This window comes from Pipistrellus kuhlii, unplaced genomic scaffold (genome assembly GCF_014108245.1).
Source record: "Pipistrellus kuhlii isolate mPipKuh1 unplaced genomic scaffold, mPipKuh1.p scaffold_m20_p_39, whole genome shotgun sequence".
NCBI classification, from domain to species: domain Eukaryota; kingdom Metazoa; phylum Chordata; class Mammalia; order Chiroptera; family Vespertilionidae; genus Pipistrellus; species Pipistrellus kuhlii.
The window spans coordinates 3223428-3243666 of NW_023425539.1; the positions used below are offsets into that span (position 1 = coordinate 3223428).

Below are 20239 nucleotides of genomic sequence, written 5' to 3' on the forward strand. Positions count from 1 at the left end.
ATCTTTAATAGTACTCAGCCAAGTAATCACAATTAATTCAAATTTCACCAGGATTCATCAACACTTCACCAAGTACTTTGTGATTAAATAGATTATAATACATCATGTCAAAAAGATATAACTTTCATCCTTTAGTAATAAAATTGTTTTTACAATGAGAAACCATTTAGTAGTCTGACAAACTACTAAAAAATTTTCAGAGAACATTTTACCATGCATATAAAGGCCAGCTAAATCTCTATAGTGCTGGGAGAGATAAGAGATCAACCGAAGGACTTGTATACATGCATATATTATAAGTACAACCAATGGACACAAAACTCTGGGGGGGAGGGTAGGTATGGGAGGGGGGAGCAATGTTAAAATTTGTACACAGATAATAATTTAATAAAAATAAATAAATAAATAAATAAATAAATAAATAAATCTCTATAGTGAACTTGCAAAAGTTCTTATTTCCTAGGGAAAGGAGTTCTAGGAAAAGCTACTCTTCCTTTCTCAGTATGAAATAACATTTCAAAGTGTTTTTGCAAGCTTCACAGGACAATTTTGAGACATTTTTTAATTTTTTAGGTTAATTCTCACCCAAAGATATGTTTTTCCATTGATTTTTAGAGAGAGTAGAAGGGAGAGAGGGAAGGAGTTTGGGAAAGAAACACGGAGTGAGAGACACATCAATTGGTTGCCTCCGGCACATGACCCAACAGGACAGGGAATGCAACCCAGGTACGTGCAGCCCTTGACCAGTAATGGAATCCAAGACCCTTAGGTATGCAGGCTGAGGCTCTATCCACTAAAAGACACCAGCCAGGGCAAGACATCCTTAATTTAATTAATTATATGTGCAAACCAAATAAAATTAAGGCAAAGGGAGAGCAGATACCTACCCAAGCTGTGTGCTCACGTAAATAGCAGCCTTTATATTCTATACTGTTGGGATGTTTTATTCTTTGTAGAAACTTGACTTCTTTAATAATATCCTGCCATTTCTATGGGGAGAAAAAAAGGGAATAAAGGAAAGAATTATGAACAGCTGATTTTCCTTAGAAATGTATATAAGAAAAAAGTAATTACTAGATTAAGGATTAATGAGAGCATATAGCTTTGCCATATTTGTAATATTTAAATTAAATGTCAAAATAATCCATTTAAGAGGAATTAATTTCATACTTTATAATAAATTAAATAATTTATAAAATTATTTTATTCAAGGTAGGACAAATGTTTGATAAAATTTATCATCGAGTCTTATTAATATTTTACCACCACACACCACAAAGTGGTGAAATCTATGTACCATAATTATTTATTTTTCATCAAAATTCAACTTCCCTTTTCTTATCTGCAGCTTTACTGACATAATCTACATACCATAAAGTTCACCTATCATGTTTCTGGCTTATATCTTCTAACGAATGTTAATATTTTAAAATATATATATATTTTTATTGATTTTTTACAAAGAGGAAGGTAGTGGAATAGAGAGTTAGAAACATCAATGAGAGAGACATCGATCAGCTGCCTCCTGCACAGCCCCTACTGGGGATGTGCCCACAACCAAGGAACATGCCCTTGACGGGAATCAAACCTGGGACCTTTCAGTCCTCAGGTCAACGCTCTATCCACTGAGCCAAACTGGCTTTGGATTTGTTTGTTTTTTTAAACTCAAATGAAGTCATAACTCTGAGACAAATTCATAAATGCACATTACTTTCTAAAATGCTAATGAACAATTAGTTATTACATAGAAAAGTTCACAGAAGAAAACAAACAGTATGAAAACATTTTCCTACATATTTTACTAAGAGCTTTCTTCATTAACACCTACCCAGCAATACAGATAAACCATTGACCATAACAATATACTTAGGCCTTATTTTAAACAAAGTAACTCTTAAGAAGCAATCAGGGAACTCTAAGGACCAACCAGGTTCTTTGGTCTACAGACTTAGTAGGTGTAGGATTGGGAAGCAGGAATCTATTTCTTGTTCTTGTTTTAATTTTTTTAAAGCTTTACCCCCAACTTGGATCATATTTCTAAAGTCAGAGAAACTCATATAATAGAAAACTTTAGGAAATATTTTGTACTGAATTTAAGGTCATATATCTCCTATGTTATTTAACAAGTCCTCAATAAAATACAGCAAAATAGCAGCACAATATTTTAACATATAAGATGCAAAATTCAGAAAGAGTTTCATGGGCTTCAACTTTCAAATTTGAATGCTCTGGGAGGCAACCTCTCAAAACAAAACAACTGCACTCTTCAATGTAAAAAAAAATACTTTTATAAAGGACACTAATAGTGAACATTAAATAAATAAAAATATTTAAGTGTGAAAAAATAAAGTTAGAGTAAACTTGTAAGCAATGGAAGTGGGATTGTTTTGGAGTTTTAGGAATTTTTAGGAATCAAAATGATGGAACACTGAAATAATCATAATAGTGTCATTATACCCAGAGTATTGTCACAAAAACAAGATTTAGTATAAAATGAAGAGATTCAGAAACGGTAGAAAACCAAAATCATTAAAAATTAAAGACTGATTCAGAAATTCTACCTCTGAGCACAAACCCAAAAGTATTGAAAAGCAGAAACTCAAAGAAATATTTGCATACCCATGTTCAGAGCAGCATCATTCACAATAACCAAGGGATGGAGGAACCCATGTCCATCAACAGATGAATGGATAAACAAAATGTGATGTTTTATATACAAACACACACACACCACAGGAATATTTAGCTTTAAACAGGGAGGAAATTCTAACATACACTAAAACATGGACAAGCTTTGAGGGCATTATGTTAAGTAAAAAGGATTCACTTATAGGAGTTAACCTAAGCTAGTCCAATTCATATAGATTCTAGAATGGTGATTTTCAAGCACTGGAGGGGGGAGAAAACAGGAATAAAAGAGAAACATGCAAATTACCATCACTCTACTTCGGCTACCAGCCAATCAGAGTGAGTATGCAAATTAAACTGAAAACATGCCCCACTCCTCCAGACCTATGGGGCGTCAGAGAAGCCAGGCACCAGCGCCTGTGGCTGGCTGCAGCCTGGGAGATGAAGAAGTGGCCTCCCCCTAATCCCAGGCCATAGATAGCAGCAGAAACCTCCTGTCTGCCTACCCCACTCCTGAGGAAGATGGAGAAACTGGGCCCCAGCACCTGAGGCTGAGTGTGGCCAGGGAGACGAAAAAACCGCCTGCCCCATGATTCCAGGCCGCAGCCAGCCAGATAAGTCACCCACACTGCATCCCAGGGAAGACAGAGAAGTCACCCTCCTATGGTTCAGGCATCAGCACCCATGGCTGGCTACAGCCTAGTAGACAGAGAAGCCACCCACCCTGCAGTCCTGGGCACCAGAACTTGCAGCTGCAGCCCAGGAGAAGCCACCTGCCCACCATCCCCTGCGGCTGCAGCCAGCCTGGGCACCTATGGCTGACCAGAAGGAGGGAAGCCTGGTCAATGCCTGTGGTTGGCTGGAGGAGGGGCAGAGGAAGAGGTGGTTAAGGGCAATCAAGCCAGAGGGGAGCAGTTAGGGACAATCAAGCTCGCATACAGAAGTTGTTAGGGGCAATGAGGCAGGCAGGAGAGCAGTTAGGAGCCAGCAATTCTGTATAAGTACCGTGCGCTAACCGACTGCGCCACTGGAGCTCTGGAGCCAGCAATTCTGGATTGTGAGAGGGATGTCTGACTGCCAGTTATCCCCTGAGGGGTTCCAGATTGGAGAGGGTGCAGGCCGGGCTGAGGACACCCCACCCCATGCACGAATTTTGTGCACCGGGCCACTAGTTATGTAATAAGTACAGAGCTTCAATTTTGCAAGATGAAATGAAAAGATTTCTGGAGATAAATGGTGGTGGTATTTAGATAGCAATATGACTATCTTTAATGACACTGAACACTTAAGAATGACTTACTGGTAAATTTTGTATATTTTGCCATAATGTAAAAAAATTTTTAAATACTGACACATCCTGCATTTTATAAAATAAATTTATGCAATTAAATAGAATAAATATAATGTCAAAAGAACTAATCAGAATATTAGTGAACTAACACATAGTCAATGTGGTATCAATAATTTTATATTTTAGTTTTTCAGATTATTACACACCACCTGTTTTTCAGACTACATCTATACAGTCTGTTACTTAAAGTTTGTTTAAAGCTGCAGTTAATCTCTAAACTATTAAAAAATTGTATCGAATATATTTACTGTGAAATATATCTTATTCTAGTTTACTATTTTAGAAATTGATAATCTCGATGACAAAGATAAAATAATATATTAAGTAACAGTTTAAAAAACTGAAAGCAGGGGCCATAGATTGGGAGGCTTTTGGGAGGACAGTAATGCTATTTATGGTTCTAGGTCCAAGTTAAATGGGTACATTCAGTGTATGAAAGAAAATTTACTGAGATATACACTTAATATCTGTACACTTTTCTTTATGTACGTTATACTTTTTGGAAGAAATTGCCACCTATTCACAATTAAAAATAGCATACCTTTCTCTAACATACCAGTACAAATGTATATATTTCACCACCTACCTCAGTAGACTGTTTTCCACTATAAGACATTTTTTTGATAGCCACCACTTCATTGGTACGCACATCTCGTGCCTAAGAAAACAAAGAAGAACCATTGTACATTAACAGATTAAATGTGGACAAGAGCATTTATAAACTATCATGTCAAAAAGGACATAAACATTATTTTTAAAGAATATTTAAAAAATAATAACTATGTAACAAAAATGTACCAAATTAGCTTTAGAAAGTAAAAGGCAGGTTTATCTTTGAGTAATCTAGATTGGACAACAGAAGGAGTAAAGATTATTTAGGGACTTTATCTGTAGTGATTGTGCAAATTTTATATTAAATGACTAATAAAGAACTTTTTTTAAAAAAGATGAAGGGTCTTACAGATAGATAACCAGGCTGTAAAAACTATGAGCTATGAGGCATTGTGGCTGAGTGACACAGAGGCTGCCAGAGCCCCAGCAGTTCCTCTTAAGAGGCTGGCACATGAATATACTTAGAATTGCTCCCTCTGAGCTCCAACACTAGGGCAGCAGCTTGGGGGCATCCAGGAATATATGAGGAAGAACTGGATTGTCTGTCATGGAGCAAGGACACAGGGGCAGATTTCTCCCAGACTGGGGTGATCACAGAGTTCATTGTTCCTATGCTAAGCCCTTCCCCCATTTAGAGCTGACTGGCAGGAGCCATATCTAAGTTTTTTATTAGTCTGGGTCACACTGTTTACTCTGCCCTGGTGATTCCCGGACCTCACCCCACCCAATTTGCAACCCCACCCAAGCTGTTTGCAGTGGCTTTTCCATATGAATGGCCTGTTCTGGCACAGGCTTCAGACTTTCCTAAAATCCTTCTAACAAGCAGCAGCCAGCATCAGTGTGCCCCAACTCTTAATAAGAAACCCAAGACCTGGCACTAGTAGCAGCCTGCCTTTGCTTCACAGCCTGGCCTCTCCTGGGCACTTTCAAACCCAACATAAGTAGCAGCAATTGCAGATCGCTCTGTAGCTCCTCTGTAGTTGCTGACTTTACATCTTCTGGGAGGCCCCAAAGCCAGTGCACCTAGTGGACAACTTCAGACCACACCAGATTACAACTCTACATATTCACGAGAGCACACTCAAGGGGCAAACTCAGTGAACACTAAAGCCCCATTGAAGCAAGTCCTGCTCCATAGAAGCTGTTGCAGCTGGTCCTTATGGCCAATTGGCCTGAAGGTCAATTTCTCCCAGTGATATCAACAGTAATCAAGGCTCAACTACAGCAAGACTGTGCACACAACTCATACAGTGGTGACTGGAGAGGCCAAACCACTGGGCCCTACAGGCCACTCTACCAATTCCAGGAGACATAGTAGTTCTACCTAATACAGAGAAACAAATACAGGAAAGCAGCCAAAATGTAGACACAAACATGTCACAAATGAAAGAACAGAAAAAATCTCCAGAAAAAGAACTGAATGAAATAGAAGCAAACAAACTATTTTTAAAAAAATATATTTTATTGGCCGAAGCCGGCTTGGCTCAGTGGTAGAGCGTCGGTCTGCAGACTGAAAGGTCCCAGGTTCGATTCCGGTAAAGGGCATGTACCTTGGTTGCGGGCATTGATTTTTTATAGAGAGGAGGAGAGGGGGATAGAGAGCTAGAAATGCCAATGAGAGAGAAACATCGACCAGCTGCCTCCTGCACACCCCCTACCGGGGATGTGCCTGCAACCAAGGTACATGCCCCTGACCGGAATCGAACCTGGGACCTTTCAGTCCGCAGACCGACGCTCTACCACTGAGCCAAGCCGGCTTCGGCTGAAGCAAACAAACTATTAAACACAGGTTCAAAACAGTGTTTCTTAGGAGCTTAATGAGAATTTCAAGAACCTTAGTGAGAACATCAAGGGCATCAAGGACAGTCAGAAAATAAAGCATTCACTAAATGAAATAAAGAGTACGTACTTTATAGGGATTCAACAGTAGAGGAAAGGATAGTAGTAAGGCAAATAGTAGTAAGGCTTACTATAAACCTGGAGCAATTAAGATAGTATGATGTTGTTGAAAGGATAAATACATAAATAAATTAAAATAAAGTAGACATATCCACACAAATAAAGTAAATGGATTTTTAAATTGAGAATCAAATCAGGGATTTGAAGTATGAGGAAGCAAAAAGCATCCAATCAGAAGAGCAAAAAGAAAAAAGAAACCAAAAATATGAAGATAATGTAAGAAGCCTCTGGGACAACTTCAAGAGTACTAACATTCACATCATGGAGGTGCCAGAAGAAGAAGAAAGATCAAGATATTGAAAACCTATTGCAGCCGAAACCGATTTGGTTCAGTGGATAGAGTGTCAGCCTGAGGACTGAAAGGTCCCAGGTTTGATTCTGGTCAAGGGTATGTACCTTGGTTGTGGGCACATCCCCTATGGGGGGGGGGTGCAGGAGGCAGCTGATAGATGTTTCTCTCTCATCGATGTTTCTTTTTTTTTTTTTTTTTTTTTTTTTCCATGTCTGTTTTTTATTCAAAAAGTTTAATTCAAACAATTTGGAATGTGAAAAGCATTTTCTTATATGAAAAGCAGATCAGACTCCCAAAAAAGATTGGCATTCTTTAGTCAAGCAAAAAATAAATTGGCAGTTTATGAACAGTAAATCAGTCTTGAAATTGAGTCCACCCCAGTTGCTGATCCATGTATGTAATTTCAATTGTGACTTTAAGGAAGAAATAAAAATGCACTCATTCTTTCATTACTCTATGGAAGCTAAGGCCACTTTGTCCTCATCTTTTCTTCAACACCTTTGTGACAGTAAGACTATTTTCTGGTTTTGATATTAACAAAAGGAGCATTGTGTGTGAAAATTTACCTGTGACAGATGCCTAGAAGTTGAATTGAGTTATAGGCTTTTTATAGATACTTCCAAATTGCCCTCCTGTACCACTTCATATTTTTCTTCAGTTTGTCTTAAGTTTAACATCATGTACTTTAATTTTCATCTTAGTGATATCGTGAAATCATGTGCTTTATGTATTGTGTTTTTTTAATGTGGATTAAAAGGTATAATAAAAAAATAATCCTTGCCAAGACCGGTTTGACTCAGTGGTAGAGCGTCGGTCTGAGAACTGAAAGGTCCCAGGTTCGACTCCAGTCAAGGGCATCTCATCGATGTTTCTAACTCTCTGTCCTTCTCCCTTCCTCTCTGTAAAAAAATCAATAAAATATATTAAAAATAAAAAAAAGAAAACCTATTACAATTATTTGCCTACAAGGGCGCACCCATACCACTGTCATCTGATTTCTCAACAGAAACTCTGATGGCCAGAAGGGAGTAGCAAGAAATATTCAAAATTATGAATAACAAGGACCTACAACCAAGATTACTCTACCCAGCAAAGCTATCATTTATTATTGAAGGTTAGATAAGGCGCTTCACAGATAAGAAAAAGATAAAGAAGTTCATCACCACCAAACCAGTATTACATGAAATGTTGAAGGATATTCTCTGAGAAGTGGAAGAGGAAGAGGAAGAAAAAGAGGAAAAAGAAAAAGAAGAAGAGATAAAAAATATGAACAATAACATGGCCCCAAATATACGTCTATCAACAATTGAATCTAAAAATCCAAATGAACAAACAAGGAATCTAATGAACAAAATAAACCAATGAATAAAATAGAATCAGAAGCATGGAAACATGGAACAAACTGAAAAACCTCAGAGGGAAGGAGGGGGAGTTGGGAAGAGGATTAAACAACAAACTTATATTCATATATGCATTACCTATGGGCCTGAGGTGGGGCAGGAACCGGGTAGAGGGTGACAATGGGGGAGGGAGTATTATTGTGGTATCAAATAAACATCTGTAATACTCTCAACAAAAGATTTATTTTTAAAAATCCATTTACTTTATTTGTGTGGATATGTCTACTTTATTTTAATTTATTTATGTATTTATCCTTTCAACAACATCATACTATCTTAATTGCTCCAGGTTTATAGTAAGCTGTTTTAATCAGGTAGTGAGTTCCTTAACTATTCTTTCTCAAAATACATAGAAACAAATACAGGAAAGTATTTGTTTTGGCTACATTAGTTCTTTTGCCTTACTACAAAATGTTAAAATATGCTAGCAATATTTACTTTAAAATCTTGCTGGATTTTTTATTGGAGTACATTGAATCTATACATCAATTTGGAGAAAACTGACAGCAGGACATCATTTAGTCTTCCAATCCATCAATACTGTGTATATATCTTCACTTATTTGGGTCTTTCATTTTTCTATTAATGTTCTATGGCTTTCAGCATATAGTCTTATATCTTCTGCTGAATTTATACTCAAGCATTTCACTTTGAGGATACTATACATAGTACTTTTAAAACATAAATTCTTTTTTTTAATTAAAAAATATATATATATTTTATTGATTTTTTACAGAGAGGAAGGGAGAGGGATAGAAGGGATATAGAGCTAGAAACATCGATGAGAGAGAAACATCGACCAGCTGCCTCCTGCACACCCCCCATAGGGGATGTGCCTGCAACCAAGGTACATGCCCTTGACCGGAATAGAACCTGGGACCTTTCAGTCCGCAGGCGACGCTCTATCCACTGAGCCGAACCGGTCCCGGCAAACTACACTCAATTTTATTTTAAACATGTAAACATGGATAATGCAAAAGTTATTTTTTTATCCTCACCTGAGGATATGGTCTTCATTGATTCAAGAGAGGGAGAAAGGGAGAGGGAGAGAAAGAAAGAAACTCCGATTGGTTGCCTCAGGCATGCGCCTTTACAGGAAATTGTGTCCATTACCCTTAGATGCATGGGATGTTGGTCTAACACTGGCCAGGGCCCAAAGTTATTATCATTTTTTTTTAATTTTTAAATACATTTTATTGATTTTACACAGAGAGAAATTGAGAGGGACAGAGAGTTAGAAATGTCGATGAGAGAGAAACATCAGCCAGCTGCCTCTTGCACACCCCCTACCGGAGATGTGCCCGCAACCAAGGTACATGCCCTTGACCGGAATCGAACCTGGGACTCTTCAGTCTGCTGACTGACGCTCAATTCACTGAGCCAAACCGGTTTCAGCTTAAAACATAAACTCTACTTGTTCACTGATGACAAAAATACAATCGATTTTTGCATATTGATCTTTTATCCTGCAACTTTGTTAAACTTATTTATTAGTTCTGGGAGTCCTTTTGTAGACTGTTTGGGATTTTTCAAAGTAAACAATTAAGCTGTGTGTAATATAGGGACTATGTGGATAAATTTAAAAACTATTCTTGCTCTTAAGATTCTTTAAAATACATGACTGGTTAAAGTGAAAATTATGAAACTAAATGTTGGATTTATAATTATGTAGCTGAAATACATAAAACAAGACTAGCATAAAGAATATAGAGAAGAACTAAGATTTCTACACTTTCCTTGAAGTGATTAATACTAATAAACTAACTGAAGACAATGGGATATTCTAGAAGAATAAGTAAAATAACAGGAAACAAAATTTTTTTAAAAGTGTGTATATACAGAAAAAAATACAACGTAGAACAGAATTAAAAGAGCTATAAGTAACTAAAGAAGAGCACAACATTACATGTCATTTCTATATACTGCCTGAGAATAAAAGAGTAAAGACAAAATTGGCTGTAGGCCTAAAGACAAATGATGCTGTAAAGAAAAGAAAGGAGTGACTAGGAAAAAAGAAAACATACATAATCATTTTGTTTCAAACCAGGACACTGTCCTTGAAGATCCTTTGGGAACTATTTTAATAACTAGTAAGAATGATCTGAGTCCACCCGGCATGGCTCAATGGCTGAGCATCTATCCATAAATCAGGAGATCACAGTTCAACTCCCAGTCAGGGCGCCTGGGCCCAGGTTACTGGCTCGATCCCCAGTGTGGGTGTGCAGGAGACAGTCAATCAACGATTCACTCTCATCATTAATGGTTCTATCTATCCCTTCCACTCTGAAATCAACAAAAATATTTTTTAAATGATCTGATATCACCATATCAATTAATTATGTATAAATGGTCTTTTTATATTTCTTTTGTATACTTATTACGGTATTTTTTGGACCATAAGACGCACTTTTTTCCCCCCAGAAGTGGGGGGAAAAAGTCCCTGCGTCTTATGGTCCAAATATAGCCTACACATATACTTTAAAAAAAAAAGTTTTTTTACTTGCCCGGCTCTGTGTGGTCTCTGTGTGCTTGCCCGGCTCTAAAATGGTTCTAAATGCTGCTGTTTATTTTACAGGGTTGATAACATGTGTTTATGACTGTGATGTTGGGTTTTAATGCACATAAAATATTTTAGGACACTATTTGTTTCAGAATCTTTTTTTCTTCATTTCCCTTCTCTAAAAACTGGTGCGTCTTATGGTCCGGAGCGTCTTATGGTCCGAAAAATACGGTACTTCTTTTTAAAATACTAACACTGAACAATTTGCTATAACCATCGAAAATATAAAACTTGCCAAGTCCTTCAAAGAATACAGGTTGGGCCCTAGCTGGTTTGGCTCAGTGGCTAGACCATCAGCCTGCAGACTGAAGGGTCCCAGGTTTAATTCTGGTCAAGGGCAAATGTGTGGGTTGCAGGCTCGATCTCCAGTAGGGGGCATGCAGGAGGTAGCTGATCAATTAATATTTCTACCTCTCCCTCTCCTTTCCTCTCTGAAATCAATAAAAATATACATTAAAAAAAAAAAGAATACAGGTTGGTAGCATCTTAGAAAATTTATAAATGAAGGAAAAGACTTTTGTAAAATAAATAAATGGTGTAGAGCTATAATCATACAAGATCCACCACATTTACTGGCTAGCTACCTGTTTCCCAGGCCACTGTTCTGTGGCCCATCTATTGACATCACGTTGGTTCTATTTAAGGTATTGGAAAATAAGAGAGAATGTTTATCTTCCTGGCAATCTAGAGATAGGGGTTCTTTTAGACATCTGACTCTTTGGTTTCAAATACTTAAGCTACAAGTCCTTGATTAACTTTGTTGATGAGACAGCCACCAGAGCTGGCTCATTTAAGAGGATTTTTAAATTTAATGCAATCCCTACTGTCAATTAATGAAAATTCAGAGATATAAGAACTATTTTTAATCTAAAAAAAATGACAAGAGGTTATTTCCTCCATATACACTATATACAAGACACTACACATATAGCCCTGTCAAAAAGAAACATAAAAACAGAAGCATACATTCATGCACATATACTCACACATGAAACACATAAACTCTCACACGGGTTTTTCTGAGATAGTCTGATACTACAAAATATAAAGGCTGGTGATTTAGAAATGGAATTATAGCAAAAATATTCAATTCTGAGCTACATTCAAAAATTACTCATCTACATAGTGCACTGTTTCCCAGACATCAAGACAGTTAACAAAAAACACTTGCTCAGAGCAATTGCCATAGAGTCCTCCTCTATGCTTTCATGCAGTATACCTGTGGTTGTCCTAACTTGAGCCTAAATTTCCTAACTTCCTAAGTCAGTTTTTTTTTTGTTTTGTTTGTTTTCCCCTCCCTCATTTTATTATACAAATCTGTCAAGCATGATGCTAAGTTGGTACAGCACGGTGAACCTTTACGCCTGCCACTAGGTCAGAAGTCAGTAACTTTTTATATAAAGAGATATTAAGTATTTTAGGCTTTGTAAGCCAAATACATGGTCTTTTTCTTTTGCATATTCTTATTCTTTTTCCAACGTAAAAACCATTCTTAGTTTGAAAGCTGAGCAAAATTAATTCACAGGCTGGATTTGGCCCAAGGGCTCTGTAGTTTCCAGCTCTTACCATAGAATAATCCTTGGTTAACATTTTGCCACATTTACTTTTAGACTTTGTATCTCAATATATACAATGTTATCATTACATTATTATTATTATTTTTTAAAATATATTTTATTGATTTTTTACAGAGAGGAAGGGAGAGGGATAAAGAGCTAGAAACGTCGATGAGAGAGAAACATCGACCAGCTGCCTCTTGCATACCCCCCACCAGGGATGTGCCCGCAACCAATGTACATGCCCTTGACAGGAATCGAACTCAGGACCCTTCAGTCCGCAGGCCAATGCTCTATTCACCAAGCCAAATCAGTCAGGGCACCAATGGCATTTTTTACGGAACTAGAACTAACCCTAAAATACATATGGGACAAAAGACTCCAAATAGCTAAAGCAGAGCAATCCTGAGAAAGAACATAATTGAAGGTAGCATGTTACCTGATATCAAACTATACTACAAGGCTATAGGATTCAAAGCAGCATGATACTGGCATAAAAACAGACATATAGAACAATGAGCAGAAGAGAGGATCCAGAAATAAATACACACCTATATGATCACACCCTAGGTTCAAGATATAAAAGCAGATATATTTTATAGCCAAGATATAAAAGCAGCCTAAATGTCCATCAATAGACAAATGGATAAAGAAGATGTGGTATAGAAGTACACATAAACAATGAAATATTACTTAGCCATTAAAAAAAAAAAAGAAATCTTGCCATTGCAACATGGATGGACCTATGGACCTAGAGGTATTATGCTAAGTGAAATAAATTGGACAGAGAAAGGCAAATACCATATGATTTCACTTATATGTGTAATCTAAAAAATAAAATAAAATAAACAAAAGATCCAGAACAAATTCATAGTTAGAGAACAAATTGACAGTTGCCAGACGGGGGTGGAGGTGGAGGGATGGGTGAAAAAGATGAAAGAGATTAAAATTTACAAATTTCCAGTTATAAAAATAGTCACAGAGATTATAAAGTACAGCACAATTAATAATGTTTTAATTAATTATTAATTTAACATATAGCTATTTTAATAACGATGGTATTTGATGGGTACTAGACTTAATAGATTGATCACTTTGTAAGGGATATAAATGTCTAATCACTATGTTGTATACCTGAAACTAATATAATATTGTATGCCAACTGTAATTGAAAAATAAGTAATAAAAAAGATCAATACACATAAATCAGCTCTATTTCTATACAGCAACAATGAATAATCTAAATGGCAAATAAGCAAGTAATTCTAATTACAACAGTATCTAAAAGAATAATAGACTGATGAATACATTTAAGCAATGAAGTTTAACACCTATACATTGAACATTGCTGAACAAAATTAAAGCATCTCTAAATAAATGTTTAGAAAGACATCCTGTGTTCATAGATTGAAAAATTTAACACTGATTCAGATGTTGATACTACCAAACATGATATATATACATTTAAGCAATCCATATAAAAATTCCAACAAATTTTTTTAACAAAAATGGAAAAGCAATCCTGAAAATCATAAGGAATTACAATGGGACCAAAATAGCCAAAACTATACTTAAAAAGAACAGAGTTATTCCTGACTGCAAACTTACTACAAAGCCACATTAATCAAAATAGTGATATATTGGTACAGAGATGATTATACAGACAAAGAGAATAGAACTGAGAGTTCAGAAATAAACCTATATAATATGGCTAATTGATTTGACAAGAAAGTTAAGAAAATGCAACGAGGGGAAAATAATCTCTTCAACAGATGGCAGTAGGATAACTGGATTTTCACATGCAAGAAAATAAAGGTAGACCACTACCTCACAACACATACAAAAATTAACTCAAAATGGATATAAAAACTAAGAACATAAAACTCTAAGAAGGAAACACAGGGGTAAATCTCCATAATCTTGGATTTGGCAATGAATTCTTAGATATGATACCAAAAATACAAACACAAAAGAAAAAAACAGATAAAGTGCTCTTCATCTAAATTTAAAACTTTTGCATATCAAACACATTTTCAAGAAAGTGAAAAAAAACTAGAAAATGGGAGAAAATACCTGAAAATCCTATATCTGATAAAAATTTAATATTAAGAATACATAAAGAACCCTGAGGCATCAACAACAAAGACAAAACCCTAACTTTAAAAAAATGGGAAAAGGACTTGAATAGACATTTCTCCTAAGATATATAAATGGCCAATAAGCACATGAAAAGATGCTCAACTTTATTAGTCATTTGGAAAATGCAAATCAAAACCACAAGATTCCTCTTCACATCTACTAGGAAGGCTACAATCAAAATAACAGAAAAGAGGCATTTGTGAGGATATAGAGTAATTAAACTCCACTACATACAGGTGGTAATGGAAACAGTGCAGACTCTATGATGTAGTTTGGCATTCCCTCAAAAATTTAAACATAGAATTTCATGTAATCTGATATTTTCACTCTTATAAACACAACAAAATTCAAAAACAGGGAATGAAATAAATACTTGTATGCTGAAATTCACTGTAGCATTTATTCACAATAGCCAAAAGGTGTCCATCAATAGATGAACAAATAAACAAACCATAGTATATCCATACAATGGAATATTATTCAACCATAGAAAGGAATGAACTACCAATAGATGTTACAACATGGATGACCTGTGAAGAGATGCTAAAGTAACAAGTATCATATGATTCCATTTATATCAAATATTAGAATAGGCAAATTACAGAGAAAAAAGCAGTTTAGAGGTTACCAGGGGCTTAGTGGAGGGGGAAATTTGTATTGCTAATAGATATAGAGATTTTGTTTGAGGTGATGAAAAAATTTAAAAATCAATAGTAATAATAGTTGTACAAAATTGTGAATATAATGAATGCCACAAACTATATACTTAAAAATGGTTATTTGGCCCTAACTGGTTTGGCTCAGTGGACAGAACATCGGCTTGGGGACTGAAGAGTCCCAGGTTCGAACCCAGTTAAGGCACATCCCCCAGTAGGGGGTGTACAGGAGGCAGCTGATCGATGTTTCTCTCTTATCGATGTTTCTAACTCTCTATCCCTTTCCCTTCCTCTCTGTAAAAAAATCAATAAGATATATATATATTTAAAAATGGTTATTTGACTTCTTTTTAGCATAAAGTACAGACATACACACTAAGAAAAAGATATTGGTTCATATCCTTCTGCCAAATAATAATCCTTCATTTTCACAATACTAAAATTGATTCTTTATGGGACTTTACAGAAGTCAAGTGTTCTGCAATGTTTAATTCTATAGCAATACAAGTGATAAAACAATGAGCTAAAAATTTTAAACATGTGCTCAGCCAATGTGGCTTAGTGGTTGAGTGTCAACCTATGAACCAGGAGATCAAGGGTCAATTCTGGGTTGCGGGTTCGATTCCCAGTGGGGAATGTGCAGGAGGTAGTCGATCAATAATTCTCTCTCTTATCAATGATGTTTCTATCTCTATCTCGGTCTCCCTTCCTCTCTAAAACCAATAAAAATATATTTTTTAAAAAAAACCACCTCTAAACATGTAAGGTAAAGCAAAATAATATTCTTTCACATTTCTCAATAATCCACGCTCCATAAATAAAACTATTCTTATATTATACACACACACACACACACACACACACACACACACATCTATTCAAGTGATTATAAAATGTACTATGGCCTATATCTCTTTATATTATTGATTTTTACTCTGCCAGAACTGGATATTAAGTAAATGCTAGTTACTGACATTAAGTTTTTAAAACTTACAAAATACACTGCTCCAAAGCTTCCATGGCCAATTTCTCTGAGATCTGTGAAGAGCTTTTCAGGATCTTCTTTGAAGAAGAGCTCTGCAATTTCAGGGTCTTTCAGGCTGCCTGCTCTGTTAGTTGATGGCATCCTGCTGGGCAATCAGCTGTTTGATGCTAATTTTATACTTGCTATCCCAATCCTTGGTTCATCTGTATGAATGAAGCCACTTTGGCATAACCTATTGAAGAGAAATGAGAGAAGAAAAAAGTCAGGCAAAACAAAAGTTGCTAAGATTAATTAGTGTAAGATCATTTTCTAAGAGCCTATATATAAAATTATCTCAGGTCTGAAGATTCACTAAGAAGGAAGAATGGCCTACTAATACTATAGTTCCTAAATCTGGGTCATTATCTGAATCACCTATGATGCTTAAAAAAAAAAAAAAATTGCCTACTATATCTAGCATATAAGTATCCTATCTAATAAAAGAGTAAAGGCGCAACCCAAGTGGGGAGTGTGCAGGAGGCAGCTGAATCTATGTTTATAACTCTCTATCCCTCTCCTTCTCCCTTCCTCTTTGTAAAAAAAAATAATAATAATAATAATTTATATAAAAAAAAAAAAAAATATATATATATATATATATATATATATATATATATATATTAAAGTGCATGACCCTGGATTAGGCAACAGTTTTTAAGATATGACATCAAAAGCACATATAATTAAAAAAAAAAAAAGATAAATTGGACTTATCAAAGTTAAACATTTTTCTCTAATTTTTCTATTAATATTTCCATCAAGAAGCTGGAAGCAAATATTTGCAAATCATGTATTTGATAAGAGCCTAATATCTAGAATATATAATCAATTATTAATTGGGTTAACCCAATAAAATATGGGCAAAGGTAATTGCAAATAAATAAAACGTTTTTAAAAAATTTCTTTAAATGGCAAGGAATTTGAATAGCCATTTCTCCAAAGAAAATACACAAATGGTCAATAAGCACATGAAACAATTCTCAAAATCATTATTCATTAAGGAAATGTAAATCAAAACAAAAATGAGCTATTACTTCATACCCACTAGAATGACTATAATCAAAGAGTCAAATAATAGGTGTTGGCAAAGATGTGAAGAAATTGGAACACTTGTGCATTACTAATAAGGATTTAAAATGGTACAGCCTTTGTGGAAAAAAGTTTGGGAGTTCCTCAAAAAGCTAACCATAGAATTACCATATGACCCAGCAATTCTATTCAGCAAATCCATCCTGCATTTCCAACCCTGGATAATGGCGCCACTATTCTTTATGTCTCTGAGGAGAAAACTACATAATGATTTTTCAATTTTTTCCCTTCCTCTTTTTCTCTTCTATCATCAATCTAATAAAATAGTAAATCCAACAGACTAGAATCTCTTCCTTTATCTATAGTTCAGGCTTTAATTATATCTTATCTAAACTAATGAATTAACCTCCCACCTGGACTGTCTCTAGTTTAATTCTCTCCAATTAATCTTTCATATTGTTTTTCTCATTTTTCCATTAATATTTATTAAGTACAAATTAGGGTAAGAAATTCCTTTCCCCCCCAATATATTTTTATTGACTTCAGAGAGGAAGGAGAGGGAGAGAAAAAAATATCTATAATAATAAAAGTGTAATATGCTAATTAGACCAAACATCTTTCCAGACAACCTTCTGGACAAAGCTGGGGCTGCGAGGGAAGCCCAGGTCCCAGGTGCCTGCTGGCAGCCAGAAGGAAGCCCAGGTCTTGGGTGCCAGAGGGAAGCAGGGTTCTGGGTGCAGAGGGAAGCTGGTGCCAGCAGCAGGGGGAAGGAAGGCCTACTCTTGCACAAATTTCGTGCATCGGGACTCTAGTCAATGATAAGCAAGAATCACTACTCAGTTGCCCACCGCAAGTCCCACACTGGGGATAGAGCCGGCAATCTGGCCATGTGCGCCAACTGGGATTCAAACCGTGACTTCCTGGTTCATAGGTTGATGCTCAACCACACTGGCCAGGCTCTATTTTAATATTTACTTTTCTATATATAGTAGTTGTTTACATGTCTTATGCCCCTTGGCTATCTATAATAATAAAAGCATAAAATGCAAATAGACCAAATGGCCGAATAGCAGAATAACCATCCAGACGTCCAGACAACCATGCTATGGACACGCACTGGAGCCAGGCCAGCCAAGGCAGGTGCGATGCGATTGGTCAGGGGACCCCGCCATCATCCTACGATCACCACACTGAGGGAGGCCCAGGCTTCCCGGCCTGTGATGCTGTGGTGGGTGGGCGGGGCCTCCCTCTGCGAGGCAATCAATCATTGGGCTCCTGGATTGTGAGGGAGCACAGGCCAGGTTGAGGGGACCCCCCCCACACACACACACCAAGGGCATGAATTTCGTGCACTGGGTCTCTAGTCTATAAATATAAAAGCCTCTAGTCTATAAATATAAAAAGCCAGTGTCCCTAACGACCAGAACAACCAAACGACCAGTCGCCATGATATGGCATTGACCACTTCTTGATCCCTCTCCCCCCACCCCACCTGCAGGGGCAGAGGGGGACTAGCAACTGGTGAGTGGGCTGGACTGTTGACCTCTTGGTCCCTCCCCATAGGCCCACAGGATCCAATGAATCAGCGGCAGTGAATGGGGTAGTCAGGATGGATGGTAGGAGGGCCGGCTGGCTGTCAGGCCGTTGAGATCACCAGCTCATGCCCAGCTGCTCAGGGGCTCAGGCCTGTGGGAAAGCAGGTGCTGGCACCTTCACCTCCATGCACGTGCGCTGCCCGCTTGGGGATGCTCACACTGGGGTGGGTAGGTCTCGGGCGCGCCCTGCAGCCTCCATCAGCACGTCAAGCCCCAGTACCAGGGGCAGTGGCACCTGCGTGAGCGGCCCAAGCAGGCAGTGCATTCCATCAGCAGGCGGCCAGCCCAGCGCACGCACATGGAGGTGAAGTCTCCTGTGCCCACTTTCCCACAGGCCTGAGGGATGAGCCGGGAATGAGCTGGTGATCCCAATGGCCCGACAGCATGGCGGCAGGGGTGGCATTCAGCCTGGGAAGATGGCTCTGATTGCAGCAGGCTAGGCCTAGGGACCCTACCTGCACGATTTAATCGCACTCTGGGCCTCTAGTCTATATATATATAAAAGCCTAAGCAACTGATGGGTCAACCAGTTGCTATGATGCACACTGACCATGAAGGTGCAGACACTCAATGCAGGAGCGGCCTCCTGGTAGTCAGTGCACCCCCACAGCCAACCTCCTGTGGCCGGCCAACCTCCCATGATCCCTCCCCCTGGCTAGCCAGACCCCTCTGCCTTGATCGGCCCTAATCACTGGCCAGACCAAGGGACCCCACCCTTGAATTCATGCACCGGGCCTCTAGTATAGATCGTAAAGTTCTAGAGCATTCATAAAACCTGAGAGTATCACATAAACAATCAAAACGTGTTTGCTGAATGACTTTTAAATTGTTATTTTATATTTAGATTAGCCCTTTGGTCCTCTTTCTACTAGTGTTTTCCCTAGGATATATTCTCAGTTCTGCCATTCTCCAAAGGAGAACTGTCTTAGCATACTTTTCCTTATTTGCTTTCTATATTGAAGAATCTTTTCACATTCTTTTTACTAGCTATAATAACTAAGAGTCAAACTCTATATTATTTTTTATCACCAGTAACTTGAGAGATAACAACTGTAATAAAGCTCTGGAAAAGTACTCACCAGCTGTTAAAAGGGACAAAAGAATGGACAGCCCATTTATTTATCAATGATACTATAAAATTATATGTATTTGACATCTCCTCTTGGATATCTCAAAGGCACTTCTAATAACATTATCTAGTCATTCAACCTCATCTTTCTGTATGTTTTATATAAAATAAAGTGTATCCACTTCAGCAATTCAGAACCTAAAGAGTTATTTTTGATACCCTCTATTCATTCATAATGCAATCCATCACCAACTCTTGTAGATGTCCTAAATCTTTCTCAAATTGTCCCACTTTCCTCCATCTGCATAATCACTTCCTTAGTCTCTCCAGGCTACCACTTTATCTTACTCAGGCTACTTACTATAACAG

The 20239-nt window shown here is 37.3% G+C and overlaps 1 protein-coding gene across 6 annotated transcripts in view; it reads right to left on the reverse strand.

The window, feature by feature from the left end:
• TAOK1 (TAO kinase 1) overlaps positions 1 to 20239 on the reverse strand; it is a 90702-nt gene that overhangs the window by 46958 nt on the left and 23505 nt on the right. For 4 of the 6 annotated variants that reach the window (XM_045571055.1, XM_045571056.1, XM_036408714.2 and 1 more), the window contains exons 2-4: positions 16148 to 16370; positions 4566 to 4637; positions 888 to 989 (exon numbers count right to left, since the gene is read on the reverse strand). In XM_045571055.1, the coding sequence (XP_045427011.1) occupies positions 888 to 989; positions 4566 to 4637; positions 16148 to 16279 (306 nt within the window). In that variant the 5' untranslated portion in view covers positions 16280 to 16370. Of the gene's footprint in view, positions 1 to 887; positions 990 to 4565; positions 4638 to 16147; positions 16371 to 20239 lie in introns of those variants that run through there. The other 2 variants (XM_045571058.1, XM_045571057.1) reach the window with 1 other exon arrangement.